General features: G+C 36.0%; 1 protein-coding gene across 1 annotated transcript in view; it reads left to right on the forward strand.

Moving 5' to 3' along the window:
• Positions 1 to 21,473, forward strand: part of ADGRA3 (adhesion G protein-coupled receptor A3) — a 53,233-nt gene that overhangs the window by 3,562 nt on the left and 28,198 nt on the right. Inside the window, exons 2-5 of the mRNA XM_040555776.1 lie at positions 10,563 to 10,634; positions 18,386 to 18,457; positions 19,824 to 19,895; positions 20,769 to 20,840. Coding sequence (XP_040411710.1) covers positions 10,563 to 10,634; positions 18,386 to 18,457; positions 19,824 to 19,895; positions 20,769 to 20,840 — 288 coding nt within the window. The remainder of the gene's footprint in view (positions 1 to 10,562; positions 10,635 to 18,385; positions 18,458 to 19,823; positions 19,896 to 20,768; positions 20,841 to 21,473) is intronic.

Below are 21,473 nucleotides of genomic sequence, written 5' to 3' on the forward strand. Positions count from 1 at the left end.
CAAGCCAATGAAGTCATAATCCTTGTTGAGAACCTTGGTTACTGGTTACATATAGGTTATGCTATAGGAATCTAAATAAACAGAGGAAAAGCATGTATGTTCAGTAAAGAACTGTTACTGAAATAGGAGCCCTACTGGTCTGCAACTTTGCTTACCCACCTACTCTGATAGGAACGTGAGTATCAGTGTTGGCACTTACAAGCATTAAGGTTTACAAGCCAGAACATTAGTCTGGATCTGTGTTCAGAACTGTCCAAAGATATGGTTAACTGGATTGCTGTTAAGAAACATCTTAAAATGTCACACTTCTTGCCCAGCTTCTAAATATAACCATATTGAACTGTATCCATTAAGCATCTGAAAGGCATATTTTTTTGTCCTTTCAGGTACTTCCAAAGCCTTTCCATTTTTGTAACACAAATTCTTATACTCCCAGATTTTCAAAGCAAAAGGTCACTCATATCACAAGGAGTCATTCCTATCACGGTGTGCGATGACATTGTAATTACATTAATTATGCGTAGTTACATGAGTAATTTTTTCCTACTTGCAGTAAAAGGACTTCAAGCTTTTAAAATAAAGCACATTATTATTATGTAGTGACTTATATTCATAATTTTTTATACTCCTTTTTTGAGGCATTGTCTGATGCTTTGCTAAACTGTTTTGATTTCATTTGCTTTACTTAGTTGAGCATTTCTTTATTGTGTCTTAGAAAAAGACGTTCATTACCAACAAACTGACAAACGGCAAATACAGGCATAGTAAGTGTATTCTGTGGAAGTTTGCTGCTTCTTTTAAAGTACATTTGCATTATTAATTTGAATGGTTCTCTTGACAGCTAATCCCTTTTTTGTGGAAGTAGTCTGTCTGGGACTGTTGTAAGTGCTCTGTACTAATAGCTGATAACATTTTTTGAAGACACAAAAGGCTAATAACTCCCATGGAAACGTATCTTAACACTTTCTTCAGCCAGTGGATACATGGACTGTGTAAAAATGTTTTCCTCAAGAACATGTGGCAGAACAGAGACAGAACAGTACTTGAGAACTGTCATATCCACGTTTTAGTCATTTGCAAGTACTTGTGCATGCCCATCCACCAGTGGCATCCAACCTGGAAAAATCGGTAGTGATACTTCATTATTTGTTAGGCTTGTACACAAAACAATAGGTAAATACTGAAGAAGTCTACTAGAATATATCTTTCTCTTTGTTGAGAAGATAGCAATCCACAATCAAAATCAAATTAACATTTTGCCATATACCCTGTTTCAAAACTGATATATTATTGTGAGGTTATTATTATAGGACATTGAAAATACATAGTATTCTTTTATGACCATGTATGCCTACATCTATATTTGAGCATTGCAAGAAACCTAAGGTCACAATTTGAACAGCTTTTTTATCTGATTTGTAGTATTTTGTTCTGCCTAAATAACTACTGAACTTCTGAAGGCATCATCATGTAATTATGTGCACACTGGGACAACCACTCAGTTTTGCGTAGTGTTCTTGTTTCTTCTCGTGTAGTAGTAATGTCTTCAACGTAGATGGTGGGTTGTAATTGGTAATAATCTTCATGTGATAATGATTATATTAATACTGATTTTTTTGAGATTCTTGTATACAAATGTGTTTGAATTGTTCTAGGTGACTTTCAAAAAGAGGTCATTGTACTTTTAATTAAATACATGAAGTAATTAGAAATACGTCTTTTTATCATAAATACAACTGTAGTCGATTGTTACAAGTCTGAGTCTCAGAGCTTTAAAAAAAAGGCAGGAGGACAGAGGTAAGTTATGCAAAGTTCTGCAGAGCAAATTTAAAATTTTGTAATGAGGCCAAATTCAATTTTTTTTTTTTTTGGAGAAAAATATTTATATAGAATTGCCCAGAACCTTTTATTGCCCATGAGGATATCCATGAAAGCAACACCTTTTATATGTTCCGTAACCTTTCAGTACATGTCAGATGTTCATTGTGTTGTGCAGTGTTTAGCTCAAAGAGTGGTGTTTTCATCTTAAGGATTAATACTTTCTAATTCTTTTATCGTGGACTTTATTGATCAGTAGTATGCCTGGTTTTGTTTGTTCTGCAAATCTGCAAAACCGTAGAACTTTGCATTTGAAAGTTAAAGGAATGTAAATAGATTTTGTGCTGCATTGATGAATGAAGAATGAACAACTGCATGTCTTGTTCCTTCTTGCTTGCAGTTTGTTCATGTTTCAAATGTTATTGTTGTAATTATAAATAAGTACGGAGATGTAAGATTAGATTTTTCAGAATTTGAATGTATGTACTTGCATGGGCCAGATAAGTTGCAAATTCATGGTTTTGTCATTACTGTTTTATTTAGTCTTTATCTTGACTGTTACAGTCTCTATAATTTTCAAATCTATACGGTTTAAGTGCGTTCATTGTACTAGTAGTTAATCCATGCAGATTAAAACCAGTTGAGCATTTCTTTTCATTAATAGTAAATTGTTTTAAATTTAAGAACTTCAGAGAAGATAAGTAATATAAGTATTTTCATTATATTTTGCTTTCTGCGGTGAAATAATTGATGAATTTTAAAAATATGTTGTAAAATCAGAAAGAAATCATCTGTTAAATATCTGAAAGATTCAACAGTAAACAAGTGAGAGAATTTTATTTTCATCCTTGGATTTCACGGTGTAGCTGTTTAGCCGTGAAAACTACCATGTCTTGCTGCACTTATATTCCTGCAGTGGCCATTAATTGCTGTTTCCGTGGATCGCCCTGTTGTGGCTCCTCTGACAGTGATGTCCAGATACCTGCCCTGTGGATATCCATGCTGCCCTGGAGTGAAGGCGAAGGAAGGGCTGTAGGAACGGAGGCAGAAAGCTGTTGCTGGCAGCTGGGGAGGACCTGAGGTGTCAGGGAGAGTTTCTTGGGATGGATTTGTTGGTTATGGAGTTGGGAAATCAGCTTTGGATGGAATGGAAGGTAGGGTAAGTAAGGTGCTGAAGGGGGTGTACAGTTGGTTTAGTGAGACAGAAGCAAGAATTTTTGGAAAGTCAGCAGCTATGGAGGAAATCTGGGTAGGATTAGTAACAGGTTGCCAGTAGGATGGGGATCATATAACAATGTCTCGGAAAACTGTTCTGGTATTGTCCACATGATGTATTTCCATCTGAGGAGATGAATGTAGACTTTCTGTCAGAAAAGAACGCTCATTATGAGTTGACCCGTGTTGTTAAAGAACAGGTTTTACCATGAAACTTAGCATCAGGCAGAATTTACAAATTGTGCCCCGATTTTTGAAATCATCCGGTAAGGTGTCTGGAGGATCTTAGCCCATTTAATACCTCAAATTTATTTAAGGGTGACAGCCTCTGCTGTTGACAGGCATTTGCTCAAAACTGTGCCGATGGTCTCGTTAAAGAGACCCCTGCCTGGTTCCTTGCGCAGGCGTTCCAGCTCCGTGCTGCGGACTGGGGGTCCCCTTCCTGCCCCCCTCCCTGCTTTTGGCACGGGGATGGTGTGGTGTGAGGGAGAGGGGAGTGGGGTCTCTCCTCTGCTGGCAGGCAGTGACGCCCCCATTCAGCTGCTTCTCAGGTGCCGGCCGGGCCTCTCTGGGGCCTTTCCTCACTGCTGTGCTGTGTCTGGCTCCACGTGGAGTCAGTTTGGGGAGCTAAATTGTCCAAAAGCTGTTGACTTCTATAGTATTAAGATATAAATTTTTATGAAAATGTGTCTTCATGTGTTAGGAGTTGACAGGGAGTACTTGCTAACATGTCTAGACAAATCATGTCTAGACAAAGCACTTTCTTATCAGGTAATATGTGCGCGCTGGAAATATAAATACATGACACTGTGGGCTTGACGGCATGGGCTATAATTACTGCTTCTGCAATAGGGCGTACAGAACATATAGGTTGTAACAGCTTAAGTTGGGAGGGTCTGGCTAGACTTGTGTGTCTGCAGTATTTCCCATGAAGCGAGCTCTTCTGGTGCATGTTTGTGTGGAGCTTGAAGGGGTAGGGTACACTGGAACTAAACTGCAAGGGAGAATCCTAAAAAGTGTATAGCTGCTGGGTAAGAAGTGGGAAAGCCAGGAAAAGGGAGAGGAATAAGACAGGAGGGTTGCTACAGAAAAAGTCAGTCATCTCTTAAACTGATGTAGTTGCTACAGATACGGGGAGGGGAGGAGAGAATTTGGAGGAAGCTCTGGGAACATTGTGGTCACAAGGGTTATGTTGCCAGTGCTTTTGGTTAGCTTTAGGACTGGCAACATGGAGTTAGTGTTGGAAAAAAATAGACGTTGCTGTGTTCTCTTGACTTTTCCATCTTATCCTAGGTTGAAAAACTGAAGTTCTAGAAAGAGGTTTGGTTGTTAAGCTTATAATTTTGCAAGCATTTCTCTTCATGATAGTGTGATTTTTTTCAGCAACGTTGGTACTCATTCTTGCATTCTGCTTTGTCCCTCAGTTGTGTTATTTTTCCAAGATTTTTCATTTAGTATTTTTTTTGATTAGAAAATTAATTGAGGTAGTCCAGTGATGGGCACTGCATTTCACTGGAAATCAAGAATTCTGTCCTTAAAGGTAATAAAGAATGTGGCAGCACACTGAGTATCAGGAAAAAGTCTTGAATAGCAGTGCACAAAATGAGCATCATTCCTTTTGTAAATTAATGATACAGGGATTGTGCAGAAAAAAAGATTGGTCTGTCATTATATTGTATAAAGTTAGTATGTTCCTGGTTTAAAAAAAAAGATAAATAGATACAGGTGTAATTCAGTAATCTCATTAGTTTAGTGTTTTAGTTTACAATGTTAATATTGCCTAATGTACATAATAGTGAGATAGCACAGATCTTTTTACCTGTCACAAACTTGTATTTTCGAAATGTTTCATTGCTAAACTTCCTCATATATATATTTATGTATAAAAATATAAAAAATTGGAAAATGCTCTCTGCTTTAGTAGAGGCTTTAGAAAGATTCATCATTCTTTTTCTGTATAATAGCTTGTAGAATGTTTTCGTTTCAGGGATTACTTTTAAGCAAGTACTGTTCAAGTTCTGCTCAGTGTATTACTTAATGTTTCTTTACCTTTGACACCAGTAATTTGCTAGAAGGCAAAGTACTAACTGTGCAAAATTCAGTTTTCATGTCCTTGTTAAATCACAGTTTGTACAAGATAAACTTTGATAAATATATTTATTTTTGCACATTCACTGCTTTCAACAGAAAGCATTTTTCTTGGTTGTACCGATGGTTATTTTAGTCCATTTTTTGCTGGTGGTCACGTTCCTAGTCCTTAAGAGTATACAACCATTACTGTGAAATGACTTGCTCTATTTTCTGCTTCCTAGCTTGCTGTTGGACTCTCTTAAATCTTGTTCTGGAAGCTACTTCAACGTTCAGCTACAAGTTACTGTCTCCCAGTCTTCATACTTCTTGGAGGCCATTTTGACTATTTTGTAATAGTGTTAATGGATGTTAATGTGTAATTTAGTAATATCCTACGAAAGGGATTCATTTGTGAAGTTTGAAGATGTATTCTAAATTCCTGATTAGTTGACTTCTGTTGTAATAATGGTTGTTTTGTTGCTGACAAGCCAAAATTGTTTTATAGAACAAAACTTTTTTCACTTAGTGTTTTATTACCTCATTCTAAAGGTAAAAATAGAACAAGCCTTGATTTTTTTTCTTCTCTGTCATAAAGAAATGGCTGATTACATCACATTTAATGGCTGCTGTTAAGTAATTGCATGAAGTAGATCCACATCTCAGTTTGTGTTCTTACATAAGGGTTGGACAGTGGAAAAGCAAAATGCATTTCTTCCAAGCAGGTACCGTTGATCGTTTGAAAAACAAAACAAAAAAACACACCCCAAATCTAAACCAGAAAAAACAAACCAACCAACAGAAAAACAGTGACTCTAAACTGGAGCTTATGAAATGTATGGAAATCAGCATCAGTTATGTCTGAGGTCACTTCTTTAAGAAGAGTTGAACAAGATGGGGTTGAGTGGAGTGTGCACTCATGCTCATTTTCCCACTCACCTTCTTAATGATGCACAAGTTCAGGTATTTTTGCCTCTTAGGAAGAACTATGGTCTTAAACTGATAAATTAAAATTATTATTGATCACAAAATAATTGTCTGTGTCTAAGTGGTACCTAATAGTTCACTTCACTGCACATTAATGCACAGGAATTGTAAAAGTGGATATAAAATGTCTACTTTGAGGTGAATGCTTTATTGTGTTTTGTCATCTTATGCTACATCCCTAAACACTTCTAATAACGTATAGACTAAATATATTAATAGCAAGTTTAAGCTGCATTTTTTAAAGATTACACTTACAACATTAAGTGTGATGAAATGTCTTACGTTATATGGAGTGTTATAAAATCTATCATTTATTGTACTAAACCTTTATGGTTAAGCAACTAACAACCTCTGCAGAAAAAATACTAAATCAGGCTGACTATAATTTGTACATCACACTCCAGAGAGAAATTTACCTAGTGAACAGATATTCAGAGGCTTCTACTTTAGGCCTTTTGTTTTATAGGCAATGTCAGAAAACTGATTATTTATTTACAGAATTGTAATTTTTATTTCATTTAAATTTAGTTCAGTCAGTTATAGCTACTTCTGAAGAGGTTTCTGCTCCATTTTGAATAGCTATTTTTTCCTGGAAAAAGTACAGGTAAAATCAATATTTCATGAAATGAAGTCAGTTATAACTAAAACAGAAAAGATTTCTGTGCCACTAAAGATTGTAGTTTGTTTGCTTGTGTCGACTTCGATATTTTTTTGTTTGACCCTCATGTTTTTTTTTTTATTTGTAACATTTTTTTCTGCTGCAGCTGTTATGCCGTATGCTCAGTTTGCATTAAGTAATAATTTTTTATAAGCTTCTTTGTTCATTTCTTTTTATTCCATTTTTTTCCTGCGCGTTTCTGGAACCAGGATGGATGTTGAAATAAAGATGTACTTTCCTGTAGATTTAGCTGGATGGTTTAGATTTACAAAATGAATCCTGTACCTGCCTTTCTACTTATTGTCTAGGTTGAATCCTTTCTCTCTTTGAATAGAAGTAAAAGTAGTTTCAAAGGTTTTAGGGTATGTGATTTTAATGCTTCAGTTAAGTATTAATAGTTTTGCAGGCATTCTGTGTTGAAGATAGATTAAAAAAAAAAAAAATTTTTTACTATTAAAATGTCTGCATACTGCCTTGCCAAATTTCAGCCTTTCAAACGTGTGCTGTGTTTCTGTTCTGCGTTGGATCTTCCTTGATGCAAGGACTCCTTGAAATACCTGCTGATTTCTGAAAAGATTACCCTTGTTTCCTTGATTTGTTTGTCTGTCTTTAAAAAACTCTCTGCGTGTTTTCATTTGTTTGGTCAACTAGGTTATCATAGATGCAGCCAAGGGGCAGTTTTCCTTCCTTCCTATAAGATAACTTATGCATCTGACTCTGGAACTGTATTTTTGCAAGAGCAGACTTTCTTAGCTGACACTCTAGTGGATGTTACAGACATAGGCACACATACCAGCATATTTTTGATATACTTTTAAACGTATTTTTCTTATCCTTTCACCTTTCCGCCGTTGATCAGTTTCCACACAGGACTGGCTGACTCTGTAGAGCACTATGTTGATCACAGTTCTCCAATTGACATGTAATTGTTCATGTAATTGACATGACACCTCTTGAAAGTTCCCCGGGGTGTTTGTGCAGTTTAACTTTGCTTATGGAGCAGTGGGCACCAGGGATGGCTTTGGATGGGCTGCTGAAATATGTGGTATGGGTGGAAGAGGAGGAGAAAGAACAGGATCTCCTCCTCTTAGCATCAGAACTGTTACCTTGGTTGAATGATCCAGTATTAACTTTAAGACTTTTCAAACCTTCTGCCTGTCAGATTAGAAATGGAAAAATTTTCACAAAAATTGTTCAGCTGTCTCAATTCTCTGCATGTGTGTGATCGAGAGAGATTGACTCAAAGCCAAAGCTTTGAGATGAAAATTGCCTTCACTGTTTGTCTAAACCATAGACGCTTGAGGCAATCTTTGAGAAACCCGGAGAAGAAAACTGCTTAATGTAATATATGGCTGTGTCAAAAAGGTGCTGTTTTCATAGACGGTATTTCTGTATTTTAGTTTTGTCTTATTCATGATGAGCTTTGAAGTACTAATGCTTGTCATCGGATAATAAATTTTATGCATTGGAGGAAAGGTGTGTGTGTGTTTGTTTTTACTGTTACTGTAAAGGATATCTGAAAGATGTAGCAGACTGGAAAAAAATCTCCTAGTGGCAGTCGTTAGTGCTGAAGTAGTGTGATCCAGCCTGAAGATATAATTGGTGTGAGTGAAGAAGAGCACGGACATGCTGGATCTGCAAGACACATTTGATAGAGGATCTGTCAGAAATTGAAGTGACTGTAGCAGAAGTTATGGAACAAGCTGACAGTGAATAAATTTGCACGATGAGCTGATTTTCACTGGAGAGCTTTTAGAAGAACTCGGGGATGAAAAAGTCAAATGATGAATGTCTGAAGTCTTGCTCAGAATGAACTTGATTTCTGAAGGCTGGAGGGTGGCAAATACACTGCTGATTTTCAGAAGTGCACCAGTTTTGTGGAACTACATGCTTCCAAGTCTGATGTTTGCACTGGAAAAAGTGAGAGATACGCACCTTGGAAAACTTGTATCTGCTGTAAGTCAATGGTCAGTCCTCTCGATGGAGTGGAGTCTTGCAGACCTGTGTGTATGATGTATTTATTAATGACCTGTAAAAGAGGGGGGTGGGGTGGGGTGGTGACAATTTAAGGCTGAGGGTAAATCGAAGAATTTCTGAAGAACTTTATGAAACTAACTGGGCAACAAAATGGCAGAAGCAGCACAATAGAGAAGTAAAAATTGTGTTGGGAACAACAATGACAACAATTGTCTTCATATGTGAGATGATGGGCACTGAGCTGACCAGAAAACTTCAGTTTTCAGTACAAATGGTAAAGGCAGATCATGTGTTAGGAATTGTTAAGAAAACCATAGGAAACAAAATAGAACATGCTTACGCCACCGTCTGAATTTGTGACTTGTCCATGTGTTGAGTACTACTTCAGTTATGGTACTTCTGTCCCCAAATTTTTGGGGTTTAATAAAGCTGGAGAGAGCTCAGAAAAAGTTAAGAAGGCAAAAAATTACCTTTGTGTGAGAAGTAATTAATGAAAAAGTCTTCCATCTGGCAAGAGACAATTGAGGTTTCTACATAATTGTGGGTGGTAAGGAGAGGGTAGATGGGGAGTGCTGTTCCCTTCCCTATAAAAAGTAGGGAGCACCAGCTGCAGGTGGTAGAAACTGTGATCCAAACAAATGAGATGAGGGGTTCCTTATGTAACAGTTCTGCACTGTGAAACCTTCTGTTAAGGAGTGTTGTGGATACCAAAATGGCATTCATAAATGGTTTCAAAAGAAAAACAGGAAAATTTAGTGACTTGGATATAGAAAGCAGGACCTCCTAAGTAAGGAAGCCTCCAAGGAGTTTCTTAGCTTAAGGATAAGTTGCATCTGCAGATGGCTGCTGGAGACACGCTGGAGACAGGATACTTGGCTAGATGGGGCTTAATAGAACCATTTAATCAGGTTGGGAAAGACCTTCAAGATCATCAAGTCCAACCATTAACCTAGCACAGCTTACCACTAAACAATGTCCCTAAGCAACACATCTACACATCTTTTGAATACCTCCAGGGATGGTGACTCAACCACTACCCTGGGCAGCCTGTTCCAATGTTTCACAACCTTTTCAATGAAGAAGTTTGTCTTAATGTCCAACCTGAACCTACCCTGGTGCGACTTGAGGCCATTTCCTCTTTTCCTATTGTTTGTTACTTAGGAGAAGAGACAGACTCTGACCCCACTGCAGCCTCCTTTGTAGTAGTTGTAGAGAGTGATAAGGTCTCCCTGAACCTCGTGTTCAATAACCTTTGATCCAGTTATTTGTATGGAAGAGAAAACGTACAGTGATCTGGTTCTTCAGGGGAAGAAGTAATGGATAGGCAGAATGCTTGCTGATGTCATTTAAAGGTGTCTTAAAAGAATTGCATTAGGTAGAAAGCTGAATAACTGAGGGAATGCTGGGACATTAGGTACAAAAAAAGGAAATGGACAATGTCCTATGTGTTTTGGAAAACCAAAATGGGTGCAACACAACATCGTGCTGTGTGTGTAAACTTTTTGGTTTTTTTTAATGCTGCACTTTCTATCGCACCAGTTATAGCGTTTCATTATGGTGATCCATAATGGTGTTTTCGGTGTTATAGTGATTCATACAGTGTTTTTTCTTTCACGTTATGACATGAGCTTGCATGTTACATAGGGCGCTTAACATAAAAAAATCTTCCTTTTTCCTGTGTGGTATTTGGGCAGTGTTGCTATATAGCTAGGTATTGTAGTTTTTAAAGACTGCTAAGCAGAAAGATTGTTTAGAAGTCTTAGCACCACAAGTGTAAGCTGCAGCAAATAATTTGTTATCAGATATGTAATATATTGTTCTTTTCTGTTCTTGTTTACAGGATTCTGAGTAACAATAAAATAACAGAGTTGAAGAATGGTTCCTTCTCTGGATTAAACCTTCTTGAAAGATTGTAAGTACTTCTTAAAAATCTGTTTTCGCTTAAAAAAAAAAAAATATTATATACTGTTTATTTCATTAATAGTTCTGGTAACAAGATATGTTCCCATTGTATTTTGATACAACTTCTTGTGTTTACAGAGTTAATATAGTGAAGCGTTTTCTTTATGAAAATGAATTTTATGTCATAGCCTAAAGGGAGCTTAGTAAAAGCTGTAATCCTGAAAACTAGGTGCAAGTGAAGAAAATGCAAAAACAGCAAAACAACCAACGCGTGCCCCCCCTGCCCCCCCCCCCAAAAAAAAAAAAAAAAACAACAACAAAAAAAAACAACCACAACTCCAGCAAACAAAAACCTCTCCACTTTTTAAAGGGTGGTAATGAAATCTGACATTTTACAGGAAAGCTGTAGCTCATAACCCGATTTGGGTGAGATTAGGGCATTTCCAGTGGGTAGTTCACTGGAACGCTATGATGGACTGGACTTGTTTTCTTGTTGGCCTTATAATATGAAAACTTAGGTTGTAAAGAAAGCTGTTTAATTTCTTTTCTTATGAAGTGTCAAGCCCTCTATCAAACAACTTCAAAGTATTTGTCTAGGGGAAACGGGTATATGACAGCCTCTAAAAGAGGCTGTATGCACTGTAGGTTTGTTACTGACATATATGTTAACAGTTTTGCGTGTTACTATACAGTCCATGTATATGCCAAATGTATGGGGAAAAATGGGAGTGAGTCTGATGGGAATAACCTCTTTGACACCTTTCGCTTCTTATTTTCACTTTCCCTTTCAGATGATGTATTGCCTGTGGGATAAGAAGTGTTATAGCTTCTGTTACAGTCAGCTTTTTTTCTGGCTGGTAGAAGGTCAGGATTGGCAGGTTGATCTACCTGGGAGCAAGCAGAAACTTTAGAGATAGGGATTTTTCTAGGCCATTTGACTGGGAAGGTAGCCAGTTTCATAATAATCTTGCAACATCTAGGAAGAGTTCCAAAGGACTTTTGGCTTCAGGGGATTAAAAGAATTTTATTCATCCTCTGAAACTTGAAAGCTGCAATCCCAGTCACCTGGCCTAAATAAATTCAAATGCTACCACCGTTCCATCCCCCACATGCTAGGAGAAAGATCTGTCTTCTGCACTGACAGATGAGCTCTATTGTAGAAATAAGCCTTTGCGCCAAAGAAGCAAGGTTATCAGCAGGGACGGCATTCTGGATCTTTGCACGTTATTTTGGCATCGTTGCTCTAGGTAATAAAAGCATCTGCTGACAGTTGTTAGTTGTTGAAACTCATTACAATTTTCAGACAGGAAATACTTGAAACTCTAATTAGTTTGAGGTGATCATTTACATTTGCTCTATGAATCCAAATCTTAATTTCATTTAATATAATAACCCAGCTTTCTTCCATTTAATGCCTGTCGTTTGTAAGGATTTTTAGGTTATTTTTATATCTCCTTTCAAGAAAAGGAAAAGAAAGCAATAAGTAATCAATCATGTTTTGAACATTTAAAGTGATTTGGATAGGCAGTATTTAGATGGTATGGTGATGTAATTTGAATGAGATAACACACGGTGTACTAGTGTAGGAATTGATACACCAACAAATGATTATTGAGGGTAAGGTGTCTCCTTCGTAAAGGAAGGGATAACTGGCATGACGCTAGTCCTTAACGACCTTTCTTTCTTGTGTGTGTGTGTAAGACCTTATGAGGGGAAAGAAGTATTTAGAACAACAAATAAATTTTTCTGCTTTAAATACTATTAAGACATGTGCATCTAACTTTAGGGCAGAGGGTAAGATTGTAACTGAAACAATTTTTCAAACTTAAATTAATAGTCATTCCCTTGAGACTATGTAGCACGCTCTCTTCCTGGGGAAACTGAACCTAACAAGGTACCCTTGCCCAGAGGAACCATGAGTCTTCTGTGAGCTTTTCATCATTATATTTAGCAGTCCAAACGAAAGTATTGTACTGCAGTTGGTGTTTGAACGATTTAAAATAACACCTGACCTTTGAATTTCTCAACTTGAAAGTTTAGCCACTACCATATTCTGGAAGGGTATCAAGGCATCATTATGTAACCGTAGTTCTTAATTCTGTCTTCTGTGAACTAGACAGTACTTGTTTACTTGTAAGCTCCGCTTCTAAAATTATTGCAAACAGTTTGAAGAATGATGATTATACATTTGTTTGAATTTATTCTGTAACCCCTTACGTGCTAACCTGGATTTAGAAATGATAATTTGAGAAAATAATAGAGAGCATTTCTCACACAGGTCTCAATGTGCCTCTCGAGTATGCAAAATAAAAGATATACTGAAAGCTTAGCATAATTTATTTTTTTCCTACCTGAAATGTTTGAAATGAGAAAGATTTACCCCCCTATTGATCATCCATCTGGAAACATCTATTGGTTATAATTCACCCTTATTTCCTTCTCGATTTCCTTCTGTATCTGTGATATTTTAATGTTATTGTTATTTTTGCTGTTGTAGGGGTTCTAGACTTGGCCATGACACCTTCCTTGTGATGAAAACAAGATACACAATTGTTGTCTTTTAAAAACTTCAGTTTTAACATTAGCTTTTGCTGACTGACAAGGTGAAACAGTCTGTTTTCTGTATTCTTTCAAGGAAATGAAAAGATAACATGGTATAATACTACATAAGAACATTCTTGCCATTACCTTGATATTGAAAGCTTTCTAAAATGTGGGAATTGTAACGGAGAATGTCTAAAAAAGATTAATGGGTGCTTCTGTGAAAGAGAATATTTTGATTTGTGTTGGAATTATGAATATCTGTGTACTGTATCCTCCAAAAATTCTTGTTAAATGTTGTTACCTTAGTAGTAACAGAGTTCTGATGTGTGTACATGTGTGGCAGGGAAAGTAAGGAGGCCACAAAGCTTGACTGCCTATGTGCTGCTGCTTTGCAAAAGAGGGAGTACGCTTACAGTGGTGTTTCTCTGGCCTTCAGCACTTCTGGCCTAAGCTGGAGTGCTCAAATGTCTGCCTCTTTCAGACATAACAGAAACACCCTACCGATTCTCTAACAGTGGGTCTCTGTTCAAACTGTGAAGCTGTTCTCAGGGCTCTTGTTCTGTCCTAAGAAATCGTGGATTTCAGTTTTTCCCACTGGACTCTTCCTCTTAATATAAAAACTTCTAGAAGTTCAGATGAGGAAAACTTTATTCAGTGACCTAGAAAGAGTAGAAACAAGACGAAATATTTACATTTGGTAGTAAAGTTTGTCCTGTTTTGAAAGGAGAATATAATTACAAATATGCCAGTATTTGCTAATGTAATCCAGTGCTGAGAACATTTCCAGATATGTTTGTTTTAATTTTCTTGTTTGTGTTGGACTGTGCCCATTGTCATATGCATGAACACGTTAGTGGTTGATGTAAGTACTACTTTGACCTTCCCTCAGTTAACTGTCATTTCAAATTAAGCATTTTAAATAATTTCTTCTCACTTTCCAATGAGGGAATTGTCACTTTATTAAGACTGTTGTCTTCCAGTGTGGAAAAGATACAATTTCATGAATAACTTAATATTACTGTAAGACATTGAAATAAATCCTCTTACTTTTTCCAAAATGATTTTTGAGTAAGCGTGAGCAGGCTACAGAAACATTTTTTTTTAAAGTTATGTAGAGAGATATTACCAAAATAAGAGTTTTATTTAACTGAAGGATGGAATGTTTGTTGGGAGCATCTAATAGCTTTTTGGACAGTGGCATTTTCTGATTTTAGTTCCTGTTGTGATAGTGCTGCAGAGCATGTGCAAAGAGGGACTTGTGTTCTTCTAGTAGCAGAACTGATTTTTGTTATATTTTGAAGTCTTTTTAAAAGTGATCAGTGTGTTTCTTGTTTGAATGACACTGAGCAGAGAAGTGGTTTTATGGGTATTCAGAAACTTGTTTTCTGCTCAGATACTAGGTCTGTTTTCAGTTTTGAAAGCCACATTTCTTTTTGTTACTTGCAGCTCTTCCAGGAGAAGACTGGGAGTTTTAGGCTAACAAAATCGTATTTGTTTGCCCCATCCTTGCAATGCTTCAGAGAGAATTTTTGAAAGATTAGTGGTAAGAGGAAAAAATGTTCCTTTAGTCTCTGAAAAGCCAGTGCTCCAAAATTGAATAGTTTGGAATGTTCTGAACTGTTGGAAATGGCATAGAAATTGAAGGAAAGGGAAGAATAGGGCTTCTGGTGTGGGCTGTAGCTTTTGTGTATACCCTATAAAACTGGGAGGGAGAGGTTGGCTTTATGTAATGATTAACCTATTTTTATAACTTCATACTTTGTCATTTCTCCCCATTTCCTTTTTGAAAAGGCATTTCATAAAGTACGGGTCTCTGTAAGCTAATGTCTTTCTTACATTAATTTTCAAGCTCAATTCAGAAAGAAACGATTATTCAATAGTAGTGGAGAGCTAAATGTATACTGGCCAGTAGGTACATATATGCATCATTTGTGCCTGCAGGATGCTTAAGTAATTGCTTAAACAATCTTTGTGTCCTGAGAAAAGGATAAGTTGTAAATAGGGTGTATTTATACATAAGTAATTTTTAGGTACTTATGCACATGCTTTTAGGTCATTGACAATTGGCTAATGAAATACAATTTTAAATTCTAATGAAATAGATTTTTTTTTTTATGGCAAACCACAGTTAAATCCAAGTATTCTTTCATTGCTATTTTGCATGTTATATTAACCAAGTAACATTAGGGGTTCATTGTCAGGCGTCAACATTTTTGCTTGTTAAGATGGTATTTGCCAGCTTAAATGCAGATTTGGGGGGGGGGGGGAGGAAAGACTATTCTGAGCATGAGAAAACCCTTCCTAATGAGAATGATTAACACTAGAAGAAATTGCATGATAAGACAGTAAAATCTCCATCCTTTCAGGTTTTCAGGACTTGACTGGGTATCACAGTGGAGCAGTTCATCAGGTTCAGTTGTGCTTTGAGACAGGGTTGGACTGTATGACCTCTGCAGATCCCTGCAAATCTAAGTTTTCCTATGATGCTAATCCCAGTTAGTCACCTCTGCTGATAAATACATGGGCATCCTCATCTGCAGTGTCATGTAGATTTAAGGAAAATTAACATTTTTTTATAGCTTCTCAGTGCAAGATTGCTCCTCTGCCACGCTTGTGGTTTTTGTTGTTTTTCAGCAGTATTTCTAATTATTAGATGGAATATGTAGTTACTGTAAAATAAAAGATGTGCCAATGAGATAGAGATTGAAGCTGTAATACCACCCGAACTGAAACCATTCTAGTGGATTTCCGTGTTTTAAAATAAACTTTTATTTGGACAAATTAATATCTATCACTATATCCTGTTGGTTAAGCTTTGCCGAAGAAAAAATAATTAAAATCAGTGAATAAGGTGATTACATTCCATTTGCTAAAAATCAGTTGTTCTGTTGGCAGATATTAAAAGTGGTAAGAATAAAACAAAACCCTTAAAAGCCAAACACAACTTTCTAATGAGATCGCCTTCCCCACCCTACCCCTTTGATGAGGATGTGACCAGTCTGTCAGTTTGGCCACAGCTGCCACTTCTCGAAGCTGTCCCAGATCCTGGAGTCCTGGCAGCTGCACCACCTGGGCATCAACATCTCTTCCTATTTTAGGAAAGCTGCCAGACATGTCAGTACTGTGTTAATTTGTGCTCTCTAAATGTCTCTTACGTTTCACAGTTTTCATCTGCTAATGCTTTTAGAGAGCTGAACACATAACTAGTCTTCCAAATGATTGCCTCGGGGAGTGGGAAAAATCCCAAAACGCAGACTCCCCAACTGTTGTTGCAGGTTGAGAAAAAGCTAACGCTTTGGGTATTTGGGATGTTGTTTTTTTGTTTGCTCTAAAATACTTTAATATACCTGTCGATTAATGCTTTGCTATCTTATTTAAAAAATATGGAGTATCCATTGAAAAAGTTCTACGAAAACATGACAATTGTTGGCATTTCTTTTTTAAAAAAAATGTTAATTCTGGTTTAATTATCCCTCTGGAACTTGTTTTAAGACCTATTATGAGGAGGAAAAAAATACTGTGTAAAAACCAGACTGGTCACTTTTTATAAACTAATCTGAAACACATTTTGGAAGTAATAAAACTCTTATAATTCTGAAACTACATTGTTGTGGGTTGGTTTGTTTGTTTTTCCACTGAAGTGTGGAATTTAAGTAAGAGATGTATCAGAGAGTACGATTTAAATTAAAGTAATGAAATTAAAGATAATCTAAACTAGTGGATTTCCAAGGCGTGCTGCCAAGGTTTTTTCTCCCCGAGTGGGAGTTGTATGATTTCAAATTAAAGCTTTAAATATGAAAAGGGACTCTCATTTTTCTTCATTGTCCAAAGACCGATGGTAAATAAGTGATGACTAATATTTCATATTCTCAGATTTGTCACAGTCTCGGGGCTGGATTTGTCAGCCTAATGAAAAAGGCTTAAAAACATTAGATTTTCAGATTCCTAATACTGCCTTGGATGCTGCTGGCAGTCCCTGCTCCACACAGGGCAAGAAAATAAAGTTGAAATAAGAACAGAATATACACGCCATAGTTTGATTTAAAACTAACTGGTGATACTGCAAGGTAAATTTGAAGTATTTCAACTATTTAAAACGTTTATTAGGTATGGCAGTGAGGCCTGATCCATGTGCCCTGGCATTGTCTGTTGTACCGTGTCTGACTAATCTGGCTGCAGGAAATGCTATTGTGAAATCTCGGGATGAACTTGTATTTTCATTCATGCATATCTGTGTGATGGTAGGTGTAATCCTCTTGTACTGTTCTTTTTTTTGGCAGAATTATTAATGTTGTAGATTTAGGAGCTGTTTTTCTACCCCAGCTAACTAAAACATTGTTTTTAATTGGAATTACTAATTTTATTTTCAAATGCGAAGCTTTCCTGCATTACCAAAGGATTGAAAACTTTTCCATGTTACAATAAATGCCTGAGACATTTCAGTAATAATACAGTACAAATATTAGATGAGTAAGAAGGTAAAAATATTCTTAGCAGTGATAAAGTTTGTTCAAAACTCTGTAGATGCTGGCAGACACTACTTGTGATCTTTCAAACTAAGCCATGTCTGCAGGATATCTTAATTCACGAATTGAAACTATTGTACAAGGACATCACTTGTACAGTTAATAAACCTGTTTAATGACACAGTCACTTTATATCCCTACAGTCTCCTGTTCTAGAAATTAAAGATTTAAAAATCTGTGCTCTGAGTCTTTTCACCATCTTTATGTGGGATTTTCAGCCAAGGCTTTGCTTTTTTTGCTGGTAATGGTGGTGGAAACTTTCAGTTGTCTGGTGTATTTTTAGGATCTTGTTTTGCTGCTTTGGTAGATGTTGGGCAATACTAAAGTATTAAAATGCGGGTAGGTTGAAGAAAATGATACTGAACTGGAATGTATTGTACTATATAATGAGCAAATGTAATACATCTTGAGCAGCTGTAATTTATTTGGACAGTATGATAAAATGTCTTTGTACCTTTTCATGTACTAAGAATCGATAGAATATTTAAAGGAATATATATGCTGTTCATATTCCTCTTTCTAATTAAAATACAGGTTTGCAATTTTCAAAAGATACGTCAAAAATTACAAATGTGTTGTATGGGGTTTTGGGGTAGCTTGCAAAGTGGCTAAGGCAAGCTAGGTGTATCTTCATGTATTTATTTCCATATTTAATGGATAGTTTGATTAATGTTTTAATTTTTCTACACAGGGACCTTAAAAACAACCTTATTAGTACTATAGATCCAGGAGCTTTTCTGGGACTTTCATCTCTGAAAAGACTGTAAGTAGCTGGTCAGTTTATGGGGGGGAAATAAAAATAAAAAACAAAAAAAAGAATAAATTTTAAGTATCTGTTAGAAGATGGATATATATCACAGTCACAGAATTGTAGGGGTTGGAAGGGATCTCTGAAGATCGAGTGTGTATGTATATATGTGTGTATATATATAGTTTTGCTGTCTAATTGTATATACGCACACTTACATCTATATGTAAATATAAAACAGTCTGCTTTCAGTCTAAAAGAACTGCTGCTTCAGTCTTCAGACTGAAGAACATCTACTGCCTGTGGCTTGGCAGTCTCACTTGATCTTACTGGCAGTCTCTCTTGTATTTTTCCTCTCTTTTAGTATTTCAGTGACTTGAGACAACACTGGGTGAATGTTCACTCAGAGCTTTGATGCCATCAAGTGTTGTTTTATTAAATGTTAAACTCCCCGTGTTTTTTTTTTCTATGGGTCACAGTGGAACACAGAGTCCCTTGCTATTAATGTTACGCTGAATTTACTATGCTGTTAATGCTGCTTTATTGAAGGTTGTGTCAACATTTCCATTAACGCATTTTTTAGGGATTTATACCTTGGCTGTAAAAATTCTGTCTTAGATGAAACTTGAAAAACAGGATATTGGTGTGACAGCTTTTTTTTTTTTAACTCTGATTTTCAAAATATCTGGGACAGCTTTTAACTCATGGAAGTCTTAGTGATTCTATTTTTCACAGGCCTTTGGTCAGCATGCGACTTTTGCTCTTAAATTTTCATCGTGTGTATGTATGTTTGTCACTGTTCAGGTAATCTGGCTCAGTTAAAAGGAGATTTTGTTGCTAATTGCACTTTCAAGAACCTCAGAAATAAAGCTGAAGGACCAATTCTGGAACTTGCGAACTTAATTTTTATTCCTTATTAAGTCTAAGATTTACCTCCGTAAATTATGTAATGTTTATGTATTAATATAAATACTGAAATGTTCATATCTGCATACAATAAATAAACTGGTGTAGATATCTTTGGCAGGCCAAAAAAAAAAAAAATCAGTGAAGTAGCACATGAATATACCACACAAATGCAAAAATATGCTTTGTAGTGATATAAGCCAAGCCTGTTCTGAGGGGACTTATGTTAAGGTTAGGCTTACTTTACTGTATGTAGGCAAACCATTATTGCTTTAGATATGGAGTAAGGAGTCTGTGCATGTGCATACATCCATAGAACAATACATTTTGATTTTTGCTGAAAAAGGCTAAATGTATATATGGTACGTTCCATTACTCATGAATTTTAGTTGAAATACTTTAGTTTGCAGACTTGTTGTATGTCATTTTGAAATGAAATAGTTTATTCTGATTTTTGCTTTTTTCCTATTGATAGAGACCTAACTAATAACAGAATAGGCTGCCTGAATGCAGACATATTTAGAGGCCTCGTGAATCTTGTTAGACTGTAAGTATAATTTTATTGTGTATTATTTCACTTAAGTATTTTTCTCATGTAAGTTAATGTTCTTTGTTTTAAATGGACTAGTTTGTTTTAAGTGTGTGCATGAAAGACATGCGCTGATTGTGGTCAGTAGCAAGCTTAAAATACAAAGAAAGGAGCAGGGCAGGGGTCAACCAGCAGGTTACTTACTACTCAGTCCTCTGCCTCCCTTGCAACTGTTTTCTAGTTCTTTTAAAAGTATAGTGGGGAAAAAGAGTAGCAGACTGTACAAAATATTTTCTGTACAAATGTATGTTAGGCTTACACAACCTTGCCTTCTTACCATAGCATCAGTATAGTTGTTTTGCTGTCTTTCTTGCATATTTTGTAAATATTCTTCATTTATTTTAATAAAATAACATTTAAGATTATGGAATGTTACTCTGTTTTAGCTATATGTTTCTTACAGACTTTCACTGACTTTGAGGGGAAAAAAAGGGATGTTTTTGAAGTATTCACTGAAGTTTTGCTATATAAACTTTTACAGCGTATTAGTAACATCAATTCACTGCAAACAATGAAGTTATTTTAAAAATTCTGGAAGCGTATACTGAATATGTATGTGCTAGTTGTTTTTAATAAAGAATATGCTACCAAACCTTGTTCCCAATCTTAAAATTCCTCAGCTAAAAAGTATTGGGGAACAGTTTATCAGGGGATTTTTGCTATGCTATCAAACTTCATATGATTCTTAGTCTTGTGAACTATGGCGGTGTACCATAATAGTTACTTGTAGGCTTTAAAAATAATGCTGTGTTGAAGAGGGATCTTCTTGTAAGTAAGTTTCACATTGATCTCTTGAGCATGAGTTGAAATCATTTTACTTTTATTTCTCAGAAATCTTTCTGGAAATCTGTTTTCTACACTTACACAGGGAACATTTGATCATCTTGGTTCACTAAAGTCTCTGTAAGTATTGCATCTAATTTTAAAATGATCATTTGTGTTCTTAAAAAAAAATATGTTCTTAAAACATGCTTCAGTGTTTTCTTGGAATGGCCTTTTGTGTGAAACAAAAATAGCCAAATCAAAACTTCCACAGTATTCCAGATTTTGAATGAGACTTTTACATTAATGTGAGCGCTCTTGCTTGCTAGTACTTCAGTTTCTTTTTTATTTTTAAACATCATAATAGCATTTTTTAAAGCCTGAATAAGTGCATAGGAAATGTGCCTACAAACATACAATACAATGTAAGCACACAGTACTCTGTTTGTGTGTTTATAGAAAAACCTTTAAAAATGTTCAATGTGCTACAAAGCTCTGAGAGAACAAAGCTATAGCAGCTTCTGGACTTCTGAAGTTTTACTCTGTATGTATGATTCATACATAAATACTTCATACTAAATAGGATCATACACCTTTTACTAAAAAAGGATTAAATGGGTTTAAATAAAATCTTAGTCTTATCTTGAAGAATGGTATATTTTTGTTAGACATAACAGTGGTTACATCTCAACCTCATTACTTTGATTTCATGAGTTGTAATTGTGTGTGGAGCAAAGTTAATAAAAAAAAAAGTATCAGTGTTTATGACTAGCT

The sequence above is a fragment of the Cygnus olor genome, chromosome 4 (genome assembly GCF_009769625.2).
Source record: "Cygnus olor isolate bCygOlo1 chromosome 4, bCygOlo1.pri.v2, whole genome shotgun sequence".
In the NCBI taxonomy this organism is placed as follows: Eukaryota; Metazoa; Chordata; class Aves; order Anseriformes; family Anatidae; genus Cygnus; species Cygnus olor.